At 41.5% G+C, this 19,427-nt stretch overlaps 1 protein-coding gene across 1 annotated transcript; it reads left to right on the forward strand.

Annotated features, from left to right (window-relative positions):
- Positions 1-2,184: 2,184 nt before the first annotated feature.
- Positions 2,185-16,539, forward strand: LOC311281468 (uncharacterized protein). Its single transcript, XM_084394431.1, has 2 exons — positions 2,185-5,930; positions 13,910-16,539. The coding sequence occupies exon 1, from the start codon at positions 4,116-4,118 to the stop codon at positions 5,109-5,111; it is 996 nt and encodes a 331-aa protein (XP_084250557.1). The 5' UTR covers positions 2,185-4,115; the 3' UTR covers positions 5,112-5,930; positions 13,910-16,539.
- The last annotated feature ends 2,888 nt before the right edge of the window (positions 16,540-19,427 follow it).

The following is a 19,427-nucleotide window of genomic DNA, read 5'->3' on the forward strand; positions in this document are numbered from 1 at the left end:
CCAGACAAATGAAAGTTTGTCTGCTCACGCAATCCCAGTGATACCAACTGACACATTCAATCTAAAAAAATAATAATAGTAATAATATATCAAAATCAGTCATGGCATACATTACAGTCAGTCAGTTCTGTTTTCACCCGGACAGATTTTCACCCGGTTTCTGTTTTCACCCGGATTTTAGTTTATGCAGTTCGCTACAGATGCGGTTAGCTAGCTCTGACTACCAGTGATAGTACGAACTCTTACCATCCAATCAAAAGACTTGAAAATGCCGAAATTATTGTACGCCTGCTAGATGGCCCTGATGCAGTCAAATTGAAATCTAATTTGCTGATTAATGACTGATTATCTGATTGGTTAAAGCAACAGTTTCATTGACATTTATTTAAAGGGTTAGTTCACCCAAAAATGAAAATTCTGTCAGTAATTACTCACCCTCATGTTGTTCCAACCGCGTAAGACCTTCGTTCATCTTCGGAACACAAATTAAGATATTTTTGATGAAATCTGAGCCATGTCTCACTCCTCCATAGGCTTCTATGTGACCGAAACTTGCTGGCCCAGAAAAGTTATTAAAGAGATCGATAATATAGTCCAAGTGACTCCAGTGGCTCAATCTTAAGTATATCAAGCGACGAGAATTCTTTTTGTGCGCAAAAACAAACAAAAATAACGACTTTATTCCACTTTTCATTTCCTTCTCTCTGGGCCTCGTAGTGTTTTTGCGCTGCGCGTCTGTGTTGCACTTCATCACGCATCACACACATGACCGGCGTCGGCCAATAGTGAGCCCACGTGGTGACGTGTAACACAGACGCGCTGCGCAAAAACACTACGCGAACCAACTAGAGGCCCAGAGAGAAGGAAATGAAAAGTGGAATAAAGTCGTTATTTTTGTTTGTTTTTGCGCACAAAAAGTATTCTCGTCGCTTGATATACTTAAGATTGAGCCACTGGAGTCACTTGGACTATATTAACGATCTCTTTAATAACTTTTCTGGGCCAGCAAGTTTCGGTCACATAGAAGCCTGTGGAGGAGTGAAACATGGCTCAGATTTCATCAAAAATATCTTAATTTGTGTTCCGAAGATGAACGAAGGTCTTACGCGGTTGGAACAACATGAGGGTGAGTAATTACTGACAGAATTTTAATTTTTGGGTGAACTAACTGTAGTAGAATTAATTAGATAAGATTAATTGTTACTAACCATGAAAATCTGAACTTAGATTTTCATCTTATGATAAGCTTTTTATTACACTTCCCATTTCTATGTCTGATGGTGACTAACTTTCCATTCCAGATCTAACAATAAAACAGGATAACTTTTACTTCCTGTTAATTAGGATGTAGCCACCAGACGAACTTTCGATATGATCTAACCTTCTAACAAACTTTTGACTCAATGTAACCTGGGTCGAATGGAACTTTTAGAAAGGACTCAATGTTCTGTTTATTTTGACTGTATTGTGAAATGATTGACTGAAATATTAACCCCTTACAATGTTTTTGATATTTTGCTGATGTAGCTAACAAAGGGTAATGACAAGGGGGGGCTTGCTTTAAACAATTCAACCAATCATATTGATAGCACATGACATGTTAGTCATGATGATTCTATTTTGATATGTCTGGCTTTACCCTATAAAGCCTATTGTATTTTTATGTTGGGCCGAGAATCTCTGAGTATTGCTCGAGAAATCTCCCGGCCGTTTTGAATAAACCATCTGAGGGGCATTTACTGAAGTCTGTCTCATTTGTTTTTATGCTGCGCAGCAAAGAAGTTAGGTTAGTGAACTCAGCTAGATGTCGATTGAAGACGCAAGAGCTAGAGTATAAAGGGTATTAAGTGTCGATTGTAGACGCTCTGTGTCGATGAGTAGACGCAACAGTTTTATTTATTAAGTGTCGATTAGTAGACGCTCTGTGTCGATTAGTAGACGCAACAGTTTTATTTTAGGTAGTCAGATTTAAGAATTTTCCATCACAGTTGGCGAGCTGCCAGGAGCTCGAGATCGTCCCTCCGTTGATCAGGGCCTTCCGGACGACGGACAACAAGATATAAGTTCTGATAAAAAGAGGAACTTATATTTCTTTTTTAATTCTGCCAAACTTGCAAGCAGATCCTACATCGACGGAGGGACCATCTCAGATGGGCAGAGAAAAAGAACTTAGGAAGGTAGGACAGACTTCAGTCTTTTTTCCCTTTTGATGAGTGAAATTAAAATGTTCTGTTCTATGTGAAAATATAAAATAAGGAATATTAGGAAACGTATCTCTAGTTGTTTTTCTGTTTTGATGATTGAAATTGAAATTTTCCACATCTGAAAAATCTATGAGAAGGATGTTAGAAGTGTGAAATTTTAATAAGAAATTGTTCAGAAAAAAAAAAAAAAAAAAAGGGGGAGAGGAAATAATACTGGCTGCACCCAGATTTAAACGGTGTATCCCATTATCCTATGGAGAAGACGAAAGTCAATTAAATTCACCACAACGATATAATTTTTATTTAACAAGATATACGTATGTACGGCGACGTATAGGATTGAGATTAAGTGGCCAGATAGAACAAATATTTGAAGAAGATTCTGCAGTGTTAGCTGTCGGGTCCACCAGAGCGTGGTATCAAGCACACCCAGAACCAGAGTTACAAATAGGGCAAACATCCCTATATTTAATTACCAAGCCCAATTTAAGACCTTATATAGATAGGGCCACAGGAGAATTAGGATTAATTCCTATTGCTACCATTCCAAGATTTCCACAAATTTGGGCTTGGAGATATACATCTGATATATACCCTGTAAATTAAATTTATAAGATTGTTTCCTTTTGTTTCTGCAATTGAAGTATTGCGTTTTTGTTTGAATTATTTTTGCCAATTTTTCTGCAATTGAAGAACTTGCTTTTTCTTTGTTTAAACATATTGGTTTTTATTTGAATTATTTTTGCCTATTGCGTTTTTATTTGAATTATTTTTGCCAATCTTTCTGCAATTGAAGAACTTGCTTTTTCTTTGTTTACATATTGGTTTTTATTTTGAATTATTTTTGCCAATCTTTCTGCAATTGAAGTATATTGGTTTTTGTTTGAATTATTTTTGCCAATCTTTCTGCAATTGAAGTATTGCGTTTTAATTTGAATTATTTTTGCCAATCTTTCTGCAATTGAAGAACTTGCTTTTTCTTTGTTTACATATTGGTTTTTAATTTGAATTATTTTTGCCAATCTTTCTGCAATTGAAGAACTTGCTTTTTCTTTGTTTACATATTGGTTTTTATTTTGAATTATTTTTGCCAATCTTTCTGCAATTGAAGAACTTGCTTTTTCTTTGTTTACATATTGGTTTTGATTTGAATTGTTTTTGCCAATCTTGCGGCACTAGAAACTGCACTAGAACTATTTTTGCTAGAAAATGGGGAACTGTTGTGATAAAGAAGGAACTGAAAAAACAGACATTCAGGGTCCATTAAGAGAGTTGATCAAAAAGTGGAATTTGAGAGAGGAGCAAATTGTTCAAATCAAATTGTGGTCAAAATTCACAAAGAGACAATTTGCTGATTGTGGGACTTTGAGTGTGTCAATTTTAGGAGAGACACGACGTCTCCTTGAAAATTTGCCCCCAAAGAAACGAAAGAGGATTGACTGGACACTCTTCCGAAGATGGGAACGGGAGGCCGAGACACGATATGAGAGTCAAAAAGAAGGTGAGAAAGCTGCAGATTCTCTGATTGCTTTGCAGACAAAAAAGAGGAAGCAGGAATTGGATGATATTCGGCCGCCGCCCATCCCAAAACCCCCTCCGTACAGCACAGATACTGAACAAAGGGAAGTTCGCCACGCGTTTGGAGATGGAGGCTCTGCAGACCTGCTCCAAGAAAAAGAGGAAGTGGAAACGGAGGACCAGAGTTCGGATGAGGACGAGGGTGAAACAGGGGGCATTTACAAAGAGGTGAGACAATTGTTAGATGAATCCATGACACCAGAACTAAAAGCACCACTCAAACGAGTGTTTAAAAGTGTCAAAAGGAAAGCAGCTAAAAAACCACCTCTCCCACACCCAATGAAAACTCGGGCAATCTCTGTGACTGGGGAAAAACCAAAATAAATTTGTAGTATGCCTATGCTTCAGTTTCCAGGTGCAGACGGGCCTGTGTGGCTAGAACGGCCTTGGGATCTGGAGGAACTACGAAATGTGACGGCTGCCCTTCCAAATCCAGAAAAGGGGGTAGATCGTTTTATAGTCGCAGTAACAAATGTGGATGTGACTTATAAACCCACAGGTCGTGACTGGGCTGCTATTTTTAGTGGAAAAATAGGGCTAAAGTGGGCAGAGATCCGAGGGATTGCTCCAGCAGCTGTGTTCAACCCCGCCCTGCAGCGCCTGGATGAAGGAGGAACTGAAACTCAAGAATGGAGGGCTCAGTGGACAGCAATGATTGAAAGGCTGAGACTGGCTTTCCCCATGAAACCTGACTGGGCGGCCATCACGAACACAAAACAAGTGAAAGGTGAGACTGTCACTGCCTATCTTGCACGACTAAAGACTGTTGTTGATGAATGTGCAGGTCTTCCAGAAGGAACTGACAACACTGGGGTTCTGAAACACCATTTCGTGAACGGCCTACTTCCGAACGTTCAAGGGGCTGTGCGGCTGACCTGTATTGCATGGGAAGCGCAAAATCTGGAAGTGGTGATGCAACACGCGAAGCATGCTGAACAGAATGATGAAAAGAAGAACACAGACAACGAAAATAAGTTGCAGACTGCCCAGTATATGTTTTATCAATCCCAACCAAATAACCAAATGTCAAGAAACAGAAATCAACCGCAAAGAAATGGAAGGTGGAATCAAGGGCAAGAAAAACTGAATGGCATGATGGGAGATAGGTGCAAAAACTGCGAACAGAGAGGACACTGGGCTAAAGATTGTCCAAACAACTTTCAACAACAACAACAACAACAACAACAACAACGTAATCAGCAGCTGGCTCTCTGCTATTATCCTCAACAGCAGCAACAACAGAGCTATCCGCAGAGAAAGCAGAACTACAGAGAACAGAGTACTTCCTCATTCCACCCGCCCCCACCGACACCGTATCGGACTGCATAGGATGAGGAGAGAGACACTAAAACAGCCACCCAACTAATACAACTGACTCAAGACTCGAAATCGAACCCAATGATGACAATATCAATAAATGGACTTTCAGTTTCATTTCTATTAGATACCGGAGCGATTTTTTCGACTCTCACAATCAAGACCGCATCCAGGTTTGACAAATTGCCACTTTCTGACCAGACTCGCACAACGTATGGTATATCAGGTTTAGCACAAATTGATAAATTATCAATGCCATTAACAGTGATAGATGGAAATAAAACATGTACACACCCATTTTTGATTTCTGAAACATGCCCTTTAAATCTATTAGGTAGAGATTTAATGTTTAAATTAGGAATGACAATAGATGTTTCATTAGAAGGAATAATAGTGACACCGAAGAATGGAAATTTTGCTCAAATGTTACCAAATTGGTATTATAACTGGGCTATAAATCCTGTATTTGACCCATATTCAGAGTATGAGTTTTTACCAGCAGACCATGAAAAGCCATCTCATTTCCATTGTACCTCGTGGTTTGTGGGCCCCGAGACAAACAGTGAGTATGAGGAAAAATGGTTTACAGAGCAGCTGGGTGAGAAATTAACTCTTGAATATCTTCTAATGTCACAACATTTCTCTGCATTTACAGTAAAGCTAACAAACTCTCAATCTATTTTTTTTCAACAGTTAAAAGTTCAGCCTCATGTCTCAGTGGGAAAAAAAGGGGGAAGTTCTTGGGCGGAAGTAGGAGTATGGCTCACAGAGCAGGTGGAGTCAGGAGGTTGGACTTGGCATGATGAGGGGTATTATCAAAATGATGCAGGGGTAAGATCATTTCCAACAATGCAGGAAGTAACAGTTCACAGGTTGTGCAGTGAGGAGAGACAATATATTCCTGATAAGATTGATAACAATTTAGATTTATTATCAGGAATTCCAGAAACCCTTTGGGCTAAAGATAAATTTGATATTGGACGGATAAAGGATGCAATGCCTCTCGTTATCACACCAATGACTCAACATAGGCCATTTAGGGCTCAATATCCTCTCAGCAAAGAAGCTGTAGAAGGAATTTCAAAAGTTCATGCGGCGTTGGTGGAAAAAGGTGCTATTGTGCCTTGTCAATATTCACCCATAAATTCACCTTTACTTCCTGTTAGGAAGGCCTCGGGCGGATGGCGTTTTGCTCAGGATTTGCGGTTGGTGAATGCGGCTATTCGACCGCGGTCTCCAGTTGTTCCAAATCCATCGATAATTTTATCAGAAATACCAAACAATGCCACCCATTTTACCGTGATCGATTTGGCAAATGCATTCTTTTCAATTCCAGTACATCCAGATAGTCAATATTGGCTGGCGTTTACATTTAAAAAAAAACGCTGGACCTGGACGGTTATGCCACAGGGCTACTCAGAATCTCCGACTGTATTCACAGAAGAACTTTCTAGAAATTTGGAAAGTTTCGTCCCACCAAAGGGGAGTACATTAATTCAATACGTTGATGATTTATTAATCTGTTCTCCAGACAAAGCCTCCTGTGAATGTGATACACGTGCATTGTTGAATTTCTTGTCACAAAATGGACATAAAGTGTCTAAAAATAAGTTGCAGTTAGTAAAAGAGGAAGTGGGCCACCACTTAATGTGTAGTAATCTGGGCCACCTTATCTCAGCAAATGGCCGAGCTTTAGGCCTAGATCGAATTGAGGCGATCCGGAAAATTCCGAAACCAATTACAAAATCACAAATGATGTCATTCCTAGGGGTTACGGGATACTGTAGACCGTGGATTCAAAATTATGCTGAAATCTCAAATCCTCTCCTCGTGGCAGCTCATGAGGTTCAAAAAATGACTGATCTAGTTACCTGGACAGACGAACGTCAAAAAGCTTTTGAAAAACTAAAGTTATCACTTACCACCGCGCCTAGTCTAGGGTTGGCTGACTACGAAAAAGTGTTTGAATTATTCGTATCTGAGAAAAAGGGGTTCATGTCTGCCGTTTTGACGCAGCCTCACGGTGATCGACGACGTCCAATCGCGTACTATTCAAGACGATTAGACACTGTCGCACAGGGAATGCCACAGTGCTTACGGTCTGTAGCCTCTGCAGTCGAAGCAGTATTGGCATGTTCAGATTTGGTGGCTTTTCACCAACTAACAGTGCATGTTCCCCACGCAGTGCACGCTTTGTTAATGCAGTCAAGAACGGCTCATCTCAGTGCTGCTCGTTCGCTGCATTGGCAGAACGTCCTGCTTACAATGTCAAATGTAACATTAAAAAGGTGCACCATATTGAATCCGTCTACGTTATTACCAATTGAGACAGATGGGGAACCCCATGACTGTACTCAGGTAGTAGAGATAATGACAAGACCGCGGCTTGATTTATTAGACACACCATTATCAAATCCTGAATTAGTGTAATGGTCTTGTCTCCAGAGTGCATTTTCATCCTGGCCAGTAGGGGTCGCTCTTCTTGAGCTCTCCATATCATGCTCCCTCCAGAACTGTGGATGGCGCTTGACTATAATTGACACTAGACTCTCCACTCCTGAAGGAGGCGCCATTACCCCTAACCATGTATTAAATCCTTCTCATCAATCCTGATTTCCCACACCTGTGTTTGACCCTTTATAAGTCTGTTTGTTCCCTGTCATTGTGTTCAGTCTTGAGCCATTCATTCAGTGTATCCTGCTGCCTGTCCTCGAGTTAAGTGTATCTCTTGTTGTATATTTTGGACCCTCGTGACTGTTTTTGTTTTCTCTGTTTAATGGAAGCTCGGCTCTCCTAGTTTATTTGTATTTTGTATCTTTTGTTTCTCAAGTAAAGTTTACTTTTATTTTTGAAGACTCAAGTCTCCTGGCTCTTTTGATATTCTGCAATTGGGTTTGACTAATGGGGATTTAGCTCAGTGAGTAACCACTCACACTTAGAGCACCAGAGACCCCGGTTCTATCCCCACCAAGGGCAACTTCTTACAGCAAGACTGAACCATGGAAACAAGCCCAGCAGAAGAGTCTTCACCAACCACTAATGTTGAGCGCATCCTGACTGCGCTATTGAACTTATGCCAGGAACTTGCCCACCCCGTGGAAGACTCTACTCCCTGTCGGGCCCAGAGAGATTAGCTATGGACAAGTACCTTAAGGAAGCCCTGGATAGTGGGTTCATTCGTCCCTCCACATCACCGGCAGGAGCCGGTTTCTTCTTTGTTGAAAAGAAGGATGGTAGTCTCCGACCCTGTATCGATTATCGGGGCTTAAATAACATCACCATCAAGAATCGTTACCCCCTCCCACTTATGACCACGGCTTTTGAGATCCTGCAGGGGGCCACCATCTTTACCAAACTGGACCTTCGAAATGCATACCATCTGGTCAGGATCCGGGAGGGGGATGAATGGAAGACGGCGTTTAATACCCCAACAGGCCACTATGAATACCAGGTAATGCCATTCGGCCTAGTTAACGCTCCAGCTGTCTTCCAGGCTTTTATTAATGATGTGCTCCGAGAGATGCTTAATACTTTTGTGTTTGTTTATTTGGATGATATTCTGATATTCTCCCGCAACCTCGAAGATCATGTTCAACATGTCAGACAGGTCCTTGCCCAGCTGTTGAAGCACAAGCTCTTCGTTAAGCTGGAGAAGAGCGAGTTTCATGTCCCAGCTGTCTCATTCCTTGGCTTCTGTGTGTCAAATGGTAGCCTCCAGATGGATCCTGGCAAGGTCCGGGCAGTCTTGGACTGGCCCCAACCTACTTCAGTCAAACAGGTACAGCGCTTTCTGGGGTTCTCCAATTTCTATAGGAAGTTCATAAGAAATTTTAGTTCTGTTGCAGAGCCTCTCTCCTCACTTACAAAGAAGTCAAACAGGCCATTTATATGGACCAGTGGAGCTAACCATGCCTTCAACACACTGAAACAACGCTTCACATCTGCTCCCATCCTAATACTACCAGACCCTGAGTTGCCTTTTGTGCTGGAAGTGGATGCCTCAGATGTGGGGGTAGGAGCTGTTTTGTCACAGAAAAGTAAGAGCAATCACAAACTTCACCCCTGTGCCTTTTTCTCTCGCCGGCTTACTCCCCCTCAGAGAAATTATGACATTGGGAACCGAGAATTGCTGGCCGTTAAGATGGCGCTGGAGGAGTGGAGGCACTGGCTGGAGGGGGCCAAACATCCTTTCCTCATCTGGACGGACCATCGAAATCTCACCTACATCCGGGACGCTAAGAGGTTGAACTCACGACAGGCCCGTTGGGCCCTCTTTTTTAACCGATTCAATTTCATCCTCTCTTATCGCCCAGGTTCTAAAAATCTCAAGCCAGATGCACTATCGAGGCAGTTTGATCCACCTGAAAGGGAATCCTGTCCAGAAACCATCCTTCCTACATCCAGGGTGGTAGCCCCCATCCAGTGGGATATGGAGACAGCCGTCAAGAGAGCCCAACAGCAACAGCCTGATCCAGGTAATGGCCCAGCTGGGCGTCTCTTTGTCCCTAATCGTATGCGCTCTGAGGTCTTGCAGTGGGCACACGCTTCCCTCCCCTCTGGACACCCGGGAACCACTAGAACCTGCAAGCTGATCCAAAGGAAGTTCTGGTGGCCCAAGTTACAGAGAGATGTTTGGGCCTTTGTCTCTGCCTGCTCCGTGTGCGCACAGAACAAGGAGCCAAGGACCCGCCCTCAAGGCTTGCTGCACCCACTGCCTATCCCAAGACGACCCTGGTCTCACATCTCCCTGGATTTCGTCACAGGCTTGCCCCGTTCTCAGGGAAACACGGTAATTCTGGTGGTTGTGGACAGATTTTCTAAGACTTGTCACCTCTTACCCTTACCCAAGCTCCCCACAGCCAACCAGACTGCAGAAATAATGATGAAACACGTGTTCAGAATTCATGGCTTTCCCCAGGATATGGTTTCTGACCGGGGGCCACAGTTTACATCCCGGTTCTGGAAGGCGTTTGGTCAGCTCATCGGGTCCTCTATCAGCTTGTCCTCTGGATTCCACCCCCAGTCCAATGGCCAAACTGAGAGGGTAAATCAGGAGATTGAGAAGACTTTGAGGTGTCTGGTCGCTGATAACCAATCCACTTGGAGCTCTCGACTTATGTGGGCTGAGTTTGCTCATAATACCCTGTACCATTCCTCTTTAGGCATGTCCCCCTTTGAGTGTCTGAATGGTTTCCCTCCCCCTCTATTTCCTGGACAGGAGCCAGAGCTTGAGGTCCCAGCCGCCACACAGCTAGTGCGCCGGTGTCGACGTTCCTGGCAGAGGGCCCGTGCTGCTCTAGTTAAGGCAGCTCGACAACAACGGAGGCAGGCTAACAAACGCCGGAGGGCAGGACCCACGTTCCGCCCTGGACAAAGAGTGTGGCTCTCTACTCGAGATCTTCCCCTACGGGTGGAATCCCGTAAGCTGGCTCCACGATACATCGGCCCCTTTAAGATCCTCAGAAAGATTAACCCGGTTTCCTTTCGACTCATTCTGCCCAGGTCTATGAAGATTCACCCCACTTTCCATGTTTCTCGATTAAAACCAGTTGTTTGTTCCACTTTGTCTCCAGCCAGGAAGTCTGCCCCAGCTCCCCGCATGATTGGTGGACAGCCAGCTTACACGGTCCGCAGGCTGCTGAATTGCCGCCAGATACGCGGAAGGGTGCAATACTTGGTAGACTGGGAGGGCTATGGCCCGGAGGAGCGGACCTGGGTTCCAGCTCGGGATATCTTGGATCCAGCTCTCATCTCAGAGTTTCACCAAGCCCAAAGAGACCATCTAGGGAACGTCAGGAGCCGTTCTTAGGGGATGGGCTCCTGTAATGGTCTTGTCTCCAGAGTGCATTTTCATCCTGGCCAGTAGGGGTCGCTCTTCTTGAGCTCTCCATATCATGCTCCCTCCAGAACTGTGGATGGCGCTTGACTATAATTGACACTAGACTCTCCACTCCTGAAGGAGGCGCCATTACCCCTAACCATGTATTAAATCCTTCTCATCAATCCTGATTTCCCACACCTGTGTTTGACCCTTTATAAGTCTGTTTGTTCCCTGTCACTGTGTTCAGTCTTGAGCCATTCATTCAGTGTATCCTGCTGCCTGTCCTCGAGTTAAGTGTATCTCTTGTTGTATATTTTGGACCCTCGTGTCTGTTTTTGTTTTCTCTGTTTAATGGAAGCTCGGCTCTCCTAGTTTATTTGTATTTTGTATCTTTTGTTTCTCAAGTAAAGTTTACTTTTATTTTTGAAGACTCAAGTCTCCTGGCTCTTTTGATATTCTGCAATTGGGTTTAACTAATGGGGATTTAGCTCAGTGAGTAACCACTCACACTTAGAGCACCAGAGACCCCGGTTCTATCCCCACCAAGGGCAACTTCTTACAATTAGTTTATTATGTGGATGGATCATGTCTTCGAAATCCACATACGGGATTGCTTTCAAGTGCGTATGCCATTTGCACTAAAAATGAGATTGTTGAGACAGAATGTTTGCCACAGAATCATTCGGCTCAAGCAGCAGAACTTGCAGCACTCGCGCGTGCATGTGAATTGGCTAAGGGTCATTCAGTCACTATATATACCGACTCACGTTATGCATTCGGTGTATGTCATGACCATGGAGCAGTTTGGAAAAATCGAGGTTTCCTCACTGCTAATGGGAAACCGGTGGCACATTCAAAATTGATTGATAAATTGCTTGAGAATTTGTTAATGCCAAAAGAAATTGCTATTTGTAAATGTGCAGCACATATGAAAACCGGTGACGAAGTATCGAAAGGTAACAATTTTGCTGACTCAGTAGCAAGAAACACAGCATTAACAGGAAGTAGACTAACTGACTTTATAGGTTTTGCATCCCTCTCTACCGATGACACCCAGTTACCACCATCATTAAACGAAATTCAGAGATTGGGTACTAACTGGGAGTTAAAAAACTGGTCAAAGAAGGGTGTAAAAGATGACGAAGGTGTCTGGAAAGATGCCAAAACAAACAAACCATTCCTGCCTAAACAGCTGTATCCTAATTTTGCAAATTGGGCTCACGGGTTGGACCATGCTTCGAAAGGTTCTATGAATGATTTAATAAGTACATCCTGGATTGCTCCAGGTTTTACATCAGTGGCAGAAAGATTCTGCCAAAATTGCCACATTTGTAAAGCTAATAATGTGGGAAGACAGAGTAAAAAAGCTATTTACTCTGCCCACCCCACACCTAACCTTCCTTTTCAGCACCTGCAAATGGATTTCATTGAGCTGACACCATGCCAAGGATATAAATATTGTCTTGTGATTATTGATTTGGGTAACCCTTTATAATAACGTTCAGTTGTAAGTCATTAATAAGTGGTTAGTTAATGATGAACTAATCATTTACAAAACATTCATAAATGATTAGTAAGTGATATACTACCATTTTATGTATGTTTTGTAAATTTAGTTACAAGTCATTTACAAGTGATTAGTAAATGATTAAATAATCATTTATGAAACATGACTATGCGTTTCATAAATGTTTACTAAATGATGTTACATTTTTTTGTATGTTTTGCTCACATCAGGTGCACAGTGGTTTAAGACGTGTTATAGATGTGTAAACGCATGAATAAATCATTTACAACACTTTCTGCATCCCCTAATCTAAAGTGTAAACTATTCATCACTTGTAAATGTCTTTCACATCATTCGTAGATAACCACTTCAAGAATCAAAAAGGCATAAGATCAACGAATGTTATCTACGAATGTATATGTAACACATTTACAAGTGATGAATAGGTTACACTTTAGATTAGGGGATGCAGAAAGTGTTGTAAATGATTTATAACACTTTCTGCATCCCCTAATCTAAAGTGTAAACTATTCATCACTTGTAAATGTGTGACACTTACCTGTTATAAATTATCTATTCAAGGCATTTACAACACTTTCAGCACTCTCTAATTGCTATATACATAAAAAAAAAAACATTATTTATTAAACATTTATGAAACGCATATTCATGTTTTGTAAATGATTAATTCATAATTTACTAATCAATTGTAAATTACTTATAACTGAATCTACAAAACATACATACAATCATTAACATATCACTTATTAAACATTTATGAACGCATAGTCATGTTTCGTAAATAATTAGTTAATCATTTTCTAATCACTTGTAAATGACTTGTAACAGAATTTACAAAACATACATAAAATGTTAGTATATCACTTGCTAATCATTTATGAATGTTCTGTAAATGATTAACTCATCATTAACTAACCACTTATAGATGACTTACAACTGAACGTTATTATAAAGTGTTACCTTGATTTGTTTTCGAAGTGGGTTGAGTGTTTTCCATGCAGAAAAGCTAATGCTGCGGCTGTAGCAAAAGCTCTGATTAGAGAGGTGATTCCCAGATGGGGAATACCTGAAAAATTGTCTAGTGACAATGGAACTCATTTTGTAAATAAAGTAATAACTGAATTGGCAAGAGGACTTCAAATAAATTTGAGAAAACACTGCTCCTACAGGCCACAATCTGCCGGAGCAGTTGAGAGATCAAACCAGACAATTAAGAACAAATTGTGTAAAGTTATGGCTGAGACTGGAATGACGTGGGTTCAGGCCCTGCCCATTGTCTTGATGGCAATAAGAGCCCGAAAAGGGGCAAGAACAACCCTCAGCCCACATGAAATTCTTACAGGTCGTCCCATGCGAGTAGGAATCGAACCTCCTCCCCAGGAGGGTTTGGCGGGGGTAGACGAACAAATGAGAAAGTATATACTGTCACTAACCAGAACTATTAAAACCATTCATTCACAGGTTAAGGCTGCTTTGCCGGTTCCAGGAACAGAGCAGCAGCACTCTTACGAACCAGGACAGTGGGTCTGGATCAAGGATCACAGACGCAAGGCGTGGAACAACCCGAGGTGGCTGGGTCCATACGAGATCATTCTAACAACAAATACAGCAATCAAGGTTGCTGAACGTGACGCCTGGATTCACGTATCGCACTGCAAGCCCCACCAACCTACAGCAGCAAGCGGTAAGTAGAGGAAAACAAGCCGTGCTAGTAACGAGCTTCCTCTACCGACGTGGGACAGACCTTGCTACAGCTCGCAAAGAGTTATCAAGGTGAAGATGGAACGATTCAGACGTCTGTGGGGCCAACGCGACGAGCAGCGCACCTGGGAGCGAATGTGGTCTGACAGAGTGTTTAAATATGGTATATGTGTTACTGTACTCGTAGGTATGTTGCTTTTGATCATGTTACTGTTTCTGTTTGGATTCTTTCCAGTGAGTGAGAAGGGAAAAGAGAAAAGGGAAATGTTGCCTGTTCATCATGACTACTCATCTGACACCGGAAAAAATCACTATGGGTTAAATCTGTTCTGGAAGTATGCTAACTACACAGCTAAGAAACTTGCACCTAACAAAGATTGTTATGTCTGTGCTCATGCCTCCTTTTCTGCCGCATATCCGTATCCTCTGTTGCCAGAGCCAGTTGAGGGTCACAAATTGAAGTGCATTTTATCTTACATAGCCGGACCAGGGTCAGAATGTTCCTGAAAAATCTTCCTTAAGAAATTTCCACCTGAATGTGATAATGAAACTTTCCCGGCACCGATTCTCTCTCTCTCTGAAGAGGGGAAGAAAAAGGTCTGGCCTTTGCCAGAGCAGAAATTTAAAGAGTGTTACAGGTCGAAAAAGGGAAGTAAATTTATGGGGATACTTAAGGGATGTGAAACGATCCATAATGTTAGCTGTTATGATCCCACAGGTAAAAGTGATCACCTTGCAGGAGGGGCTTACTTCCTTCTTGACTATTACTGGTTGTGTGGTCATACTGCATATCCCAGTTTGCCTGCTTCATGGCAAGGTCTCTGTGCATTAGTTCAGCTCAGAGCAAGAATTAGAGTTGGCTATGTGGGGAAGCAGAAAAGAGGAAGAAGGGCCTTGGAGAGAAAAGGGGAAGATACTTGGTGGAGACATGACATTTCTGATATCCCTGAAGAAAGCCTTGTAATTGCCAGAACATCTCAGTTTTGGAAGGCTTTTCTTATCCATAATGCTGTAACTGACTCAATGAACTGGATTAATAGAATCCATTATGAATTATACCGATTTGCAAACGACACTCAATTGGCTTTGGAACTCTTGAAAAGTGAAGTGGGGGCTCTCAGACAAATGACTCTGGAAAACAGAATGGTATTGGATAGAATTCTTGCAGAGGAGGGGGGTGTCTGTGTGAAACTTGGAAAAGAATGTTGTACTTTCATCCCAGCTTATGACGAGGATGGTAGTTCCGTCTCAAAGGTACTGGACGATATGACAAAGGTGCGGAATGATTTGTGGCAGGATGAACAGACAAAGAACAAAGCAACAGGATGGGGTTTTGATTGGATTGCTAATGCCTTCCACAATGCTTTTGGTAATATCGTCGGACCCATACTTAAGCTCTTGTTACCAGCAATTGCTGCCTTGCTCATGGCAGTAATTATGATTGGATGTTTGATCAAATGTATCCGAGCTGGTCTGGAAAGGTTTATCAGAAGCATTGTCTGGGGAGGGATTGGAAGGAGAGATAATGTAGAGGTAGAGGAAGAAGAGGAAGACTCTCAATATGAGCGGTTGCACCCGGCCCACCGGGGCCCGTTGCCCCCTGTCGCCAGAGGACCGTTGCCCCCGGTCAACATGGTGCAGATGCGCTTAGCTGAGCGATCAGGTTTGGTGAGCACTTACCGAAATGTTTTTGTACCATATCAGCCAAATACGGTTGCTGCCAATCAGCCGATAAGGGAGTAACTAATGTGATGTTTAAGATTAAACAATTCGAATATTTGGTCGCGAAAGATTTACGACCAGAGTGAGGAATTGTAGTAGAATTAATTAGATAAGATTAATTATGTTACTAACCATGAAAATCTGAACTTAGATTTTCATCTTATGATAAGCTTTTTATTACACTTCCCATTTCTATGTCTGATGGTGACTAACTTTCCATTCCAGATCTAACAATAAAACAGGATAACTTTTACTTCCTGTTAATTAGGATGTAGCCACCAGACGAACTTTCGATATGATCTAACCTTCTAACAAACTTTTGACTCAATGTAACCTGGGTCGAATGGAACTTTTAGAAAGGACTCAATGTTCTGTTTATTTTGACTGTATTGTGAAATGATTGACTGAAATATTAACCCCTTACAATGTTTTTGATATTTTGCTGATGTAGCTAACAAAGGGTAATGACAAGGGGGGGCTTGCTTTAAACAATTCAACCAATCATATTGATAGCGCATGACATGTTAGTCATGATGATTCTATTTTGATATGTCTGGCTTTACCCTATAAAGCCTATTGTATTTTTATGTTGGGCCGAGAATCTCTGAGTATTGCTCGAGAAATCTCCCGGCCGTTTTGAATAAACCATCTGAGGGGCATTTACTGAAGTCTGTCTCATTTGTTTTTATGCTGCGCAGCAAAGAAGTTAGGTTAGTAGACTCAGCCAGATGTCGATTGAAGACGCAAGAGCTAGAGTATAAATGGTATTAAGTGTCGATTGTAGACGCTCTGTGTCGATGAGTAGACGCAACAGTTTTATTTATTAAGTGTCGATTAGTAGACGCTCTGTGTCGATTAGTAGACGCAACAGTTTTATTTTAGGTAGTCAGATTTAAGAATTTTCCATCACATAACCCTTTAAGCTACAGGCGCCCGCACTGTCGATTCTGAAGGCCTCAAGGCAGATTTCTTTGGCCATGGCAACACACGATGGCTGAAATATGATTGGATAAAAGCTCTAACATAAACATACACTACTGGAAGCAGCAACCAAGAGAAAAGCTATGAAATTAAGAGAATGGACTATTGGGAATAATTTAATATTTATTATTAAAGTGCAAGTCAGTGATTCTGGTAGTGTTTAGGCCAGCACAGAAGGCCTTGCTGGCTCTGACGGCCCACCACAAAAAAAAAAAGTCCTTTAAAAAAAAAAAGAAGAAATTGCTTGAATTTATTTTGTGCAAGAAGTTTTCTGGAAAAAGTTCCATATTATTCCCTCCGGTCCGCTAATGTGTTATTTCACCAACACTCTGTGGCCTATGCACACTAGCTTGCTTGATTTACCTTAGTTACGCGCATTTACGCGTTATGGGCCTTTCACACAGGACGCGGTATGCGCGGCGCTATGACGTAGGCGGAGTTTTAAAAACTTTTAGCGGGAGCTCTATTACGTCTGTTGTTCCTCCTTTCGGTCAGCAGCAAACAATGTATCTGTCCAGTTCTAAGAAGCGAGCGATAGACGATGTCCCTATACGACCTCAAACTTGTATCGTACAGCTCAGGAAATTCCGACACACACAGTACAGGCGTTCATCCATTTTGATTTCCGTTCTTGTTTGGATCCCCTGATTCTATTGGCCGCGCTGGTAATCGTCACAGAGCGCAGCGGCAAAAGTTGAACTATTTTGAACTTTGACCGCGGCGTGCGCGTGAGCACGCCAATGATGCGCACCGCTGCGCTTGCGCTTTGATCGACGCAGCAACAAAACGTCCTTGCGCGGCGCAAGCCATTGAGATGAATGGGTTTTATAGCGCAGCGCCCACATACCGCGTCCTGTGTGAAAGGCCCATTACGTTAAGTGTTTCCCGCGTGAGGTAGGCTACTTTGTGTTGTTCGTTGTCGTGACGTTCACCCGTGCACGAAACTACTACAATGGTACCTCAACGTTACACAGACATTGCAAAAATAGGCTGAAACGTGATGCCTGGAAAATGCAAGTTTCAAGATATTTTGCTCACCAAAGAAGATTACAAAGAATGACTCGCCGCAGGGTTGCCACCCGTCCCGTAAAATACAGAATCGTCCCGTAGGCCTATTTGAAGGAAAAATGATGCGTCCTGTATCAAATCAATGTGGGACGCGGTTTGTCCCAAATTTTACATAGACCCACACATTCATTTGCGGGTGATTGCATGTTAGCGTCTTTGTTTCCATAGTGACGGAGTCTAGACAACATGCGCTGTAAACGGGCGTAATGGGCATTTTTTTAAACCATGTCGAGCTCACGTCCTCTTCAGATCTGAAAATAGGCATCAATGTCTGTCCAGTAACTAATGATGAACGTAAGGCGAACTGCACAGTTTCATTTGCTCACGCAGACTTCGGTGGACTTCTGTCTTAAAGCAGAGTACCGTGACAGACAAATCCCTGATTTTAAAGGTATAGGCCTATTGTTTTTAAATTTGGATAATCTCTTAATATAATATTCCATACATTGTCAGAGCTTGGTAGACAGATAACTTTTATATTTGTAGATGTTATTAGACAGATTCATTCATAGATTATAATTAATGTTATTTATTAATTTAGCGTTCATAAATATTAATAATATGCATAATAAATGATGATCATATCTGTCACACACAATTTATGGCATTTAAAAAAAAAAAGTTTTAAAAAGTGCTATATTATTATTTTTTTAAATAAATAAAATTAAATTAAATTTATTCACTAAAATAAAATAATTTTTAGTAAAATAATGACATAATAATGTAGTCATAATTTAAGTAGTAAATGAATAAAAAATGGAAAAAATGATCCCATCCCTGCAGAATTGTCAAAAACATGATTACTGGTTCAGAATGACTGCTTAAGGCAAACCAACATATACTGAAGAGTTATAAAATAATCACATGTAAAATAATAATATGTGTTCTTTTGCAAGTTTCACATACTTGATCTCATGTTTTCTCATGGTTTATTGTTGAGCTGTCAAGTTGTCATGTTGAAATAATCAGTTCCAAGACCTTGACACATTTTTATTTTATTACATATTTTATTTGATTATTATAATAAATTTTTTTTAAAGGATGTATCGAATATTCTTTAGTTTTATGCAAAACATAAATATGACAAATAGAATATCAGATCTCTGTCATGTGGCGAAAAATAAATGCAAAAAAGATTTATTCATTAGAGACTTTAATGGACCAATTAAACCATGTTATTGGTTTAAATCGCAGCAGCTCGAGTTCTTACCAGAACCAGGAAGTATGACCATATTAGCCCTGTCAACACTGCATTGGCTTCCCTATTAAACATTGCATAATTGCTTACAAATTATGTTTGTAAGCTGATTACTTACAAAGCACTAAATGGTTTAGCTCCGCAGTACTTGAGCGAGCTCTTAACGCATTATAGTCCTTCACATCTATTGCAATCTCAAAAATTCCGGCCAGTTGATAATACCTAGAATATCAAAATCGACTGCTGGCGGTAGATCCTTCTCCTATTTAGCACCAAAACTTTGGAACAGTCTTCCTACCATTGTCCGGG

This window comes from Rutilus rutilus (genome assembly GCF_951802725.1).
Source record: "Rutilus rutilus genome assembly, chromosome: 2".
NCBI classification, from domain to species: Eukaryota; Metazoa; Chordata; class Actinopteri; order Cypriniformes; family Leuciscidae; genus Rutilus; species Rutilus rutilus.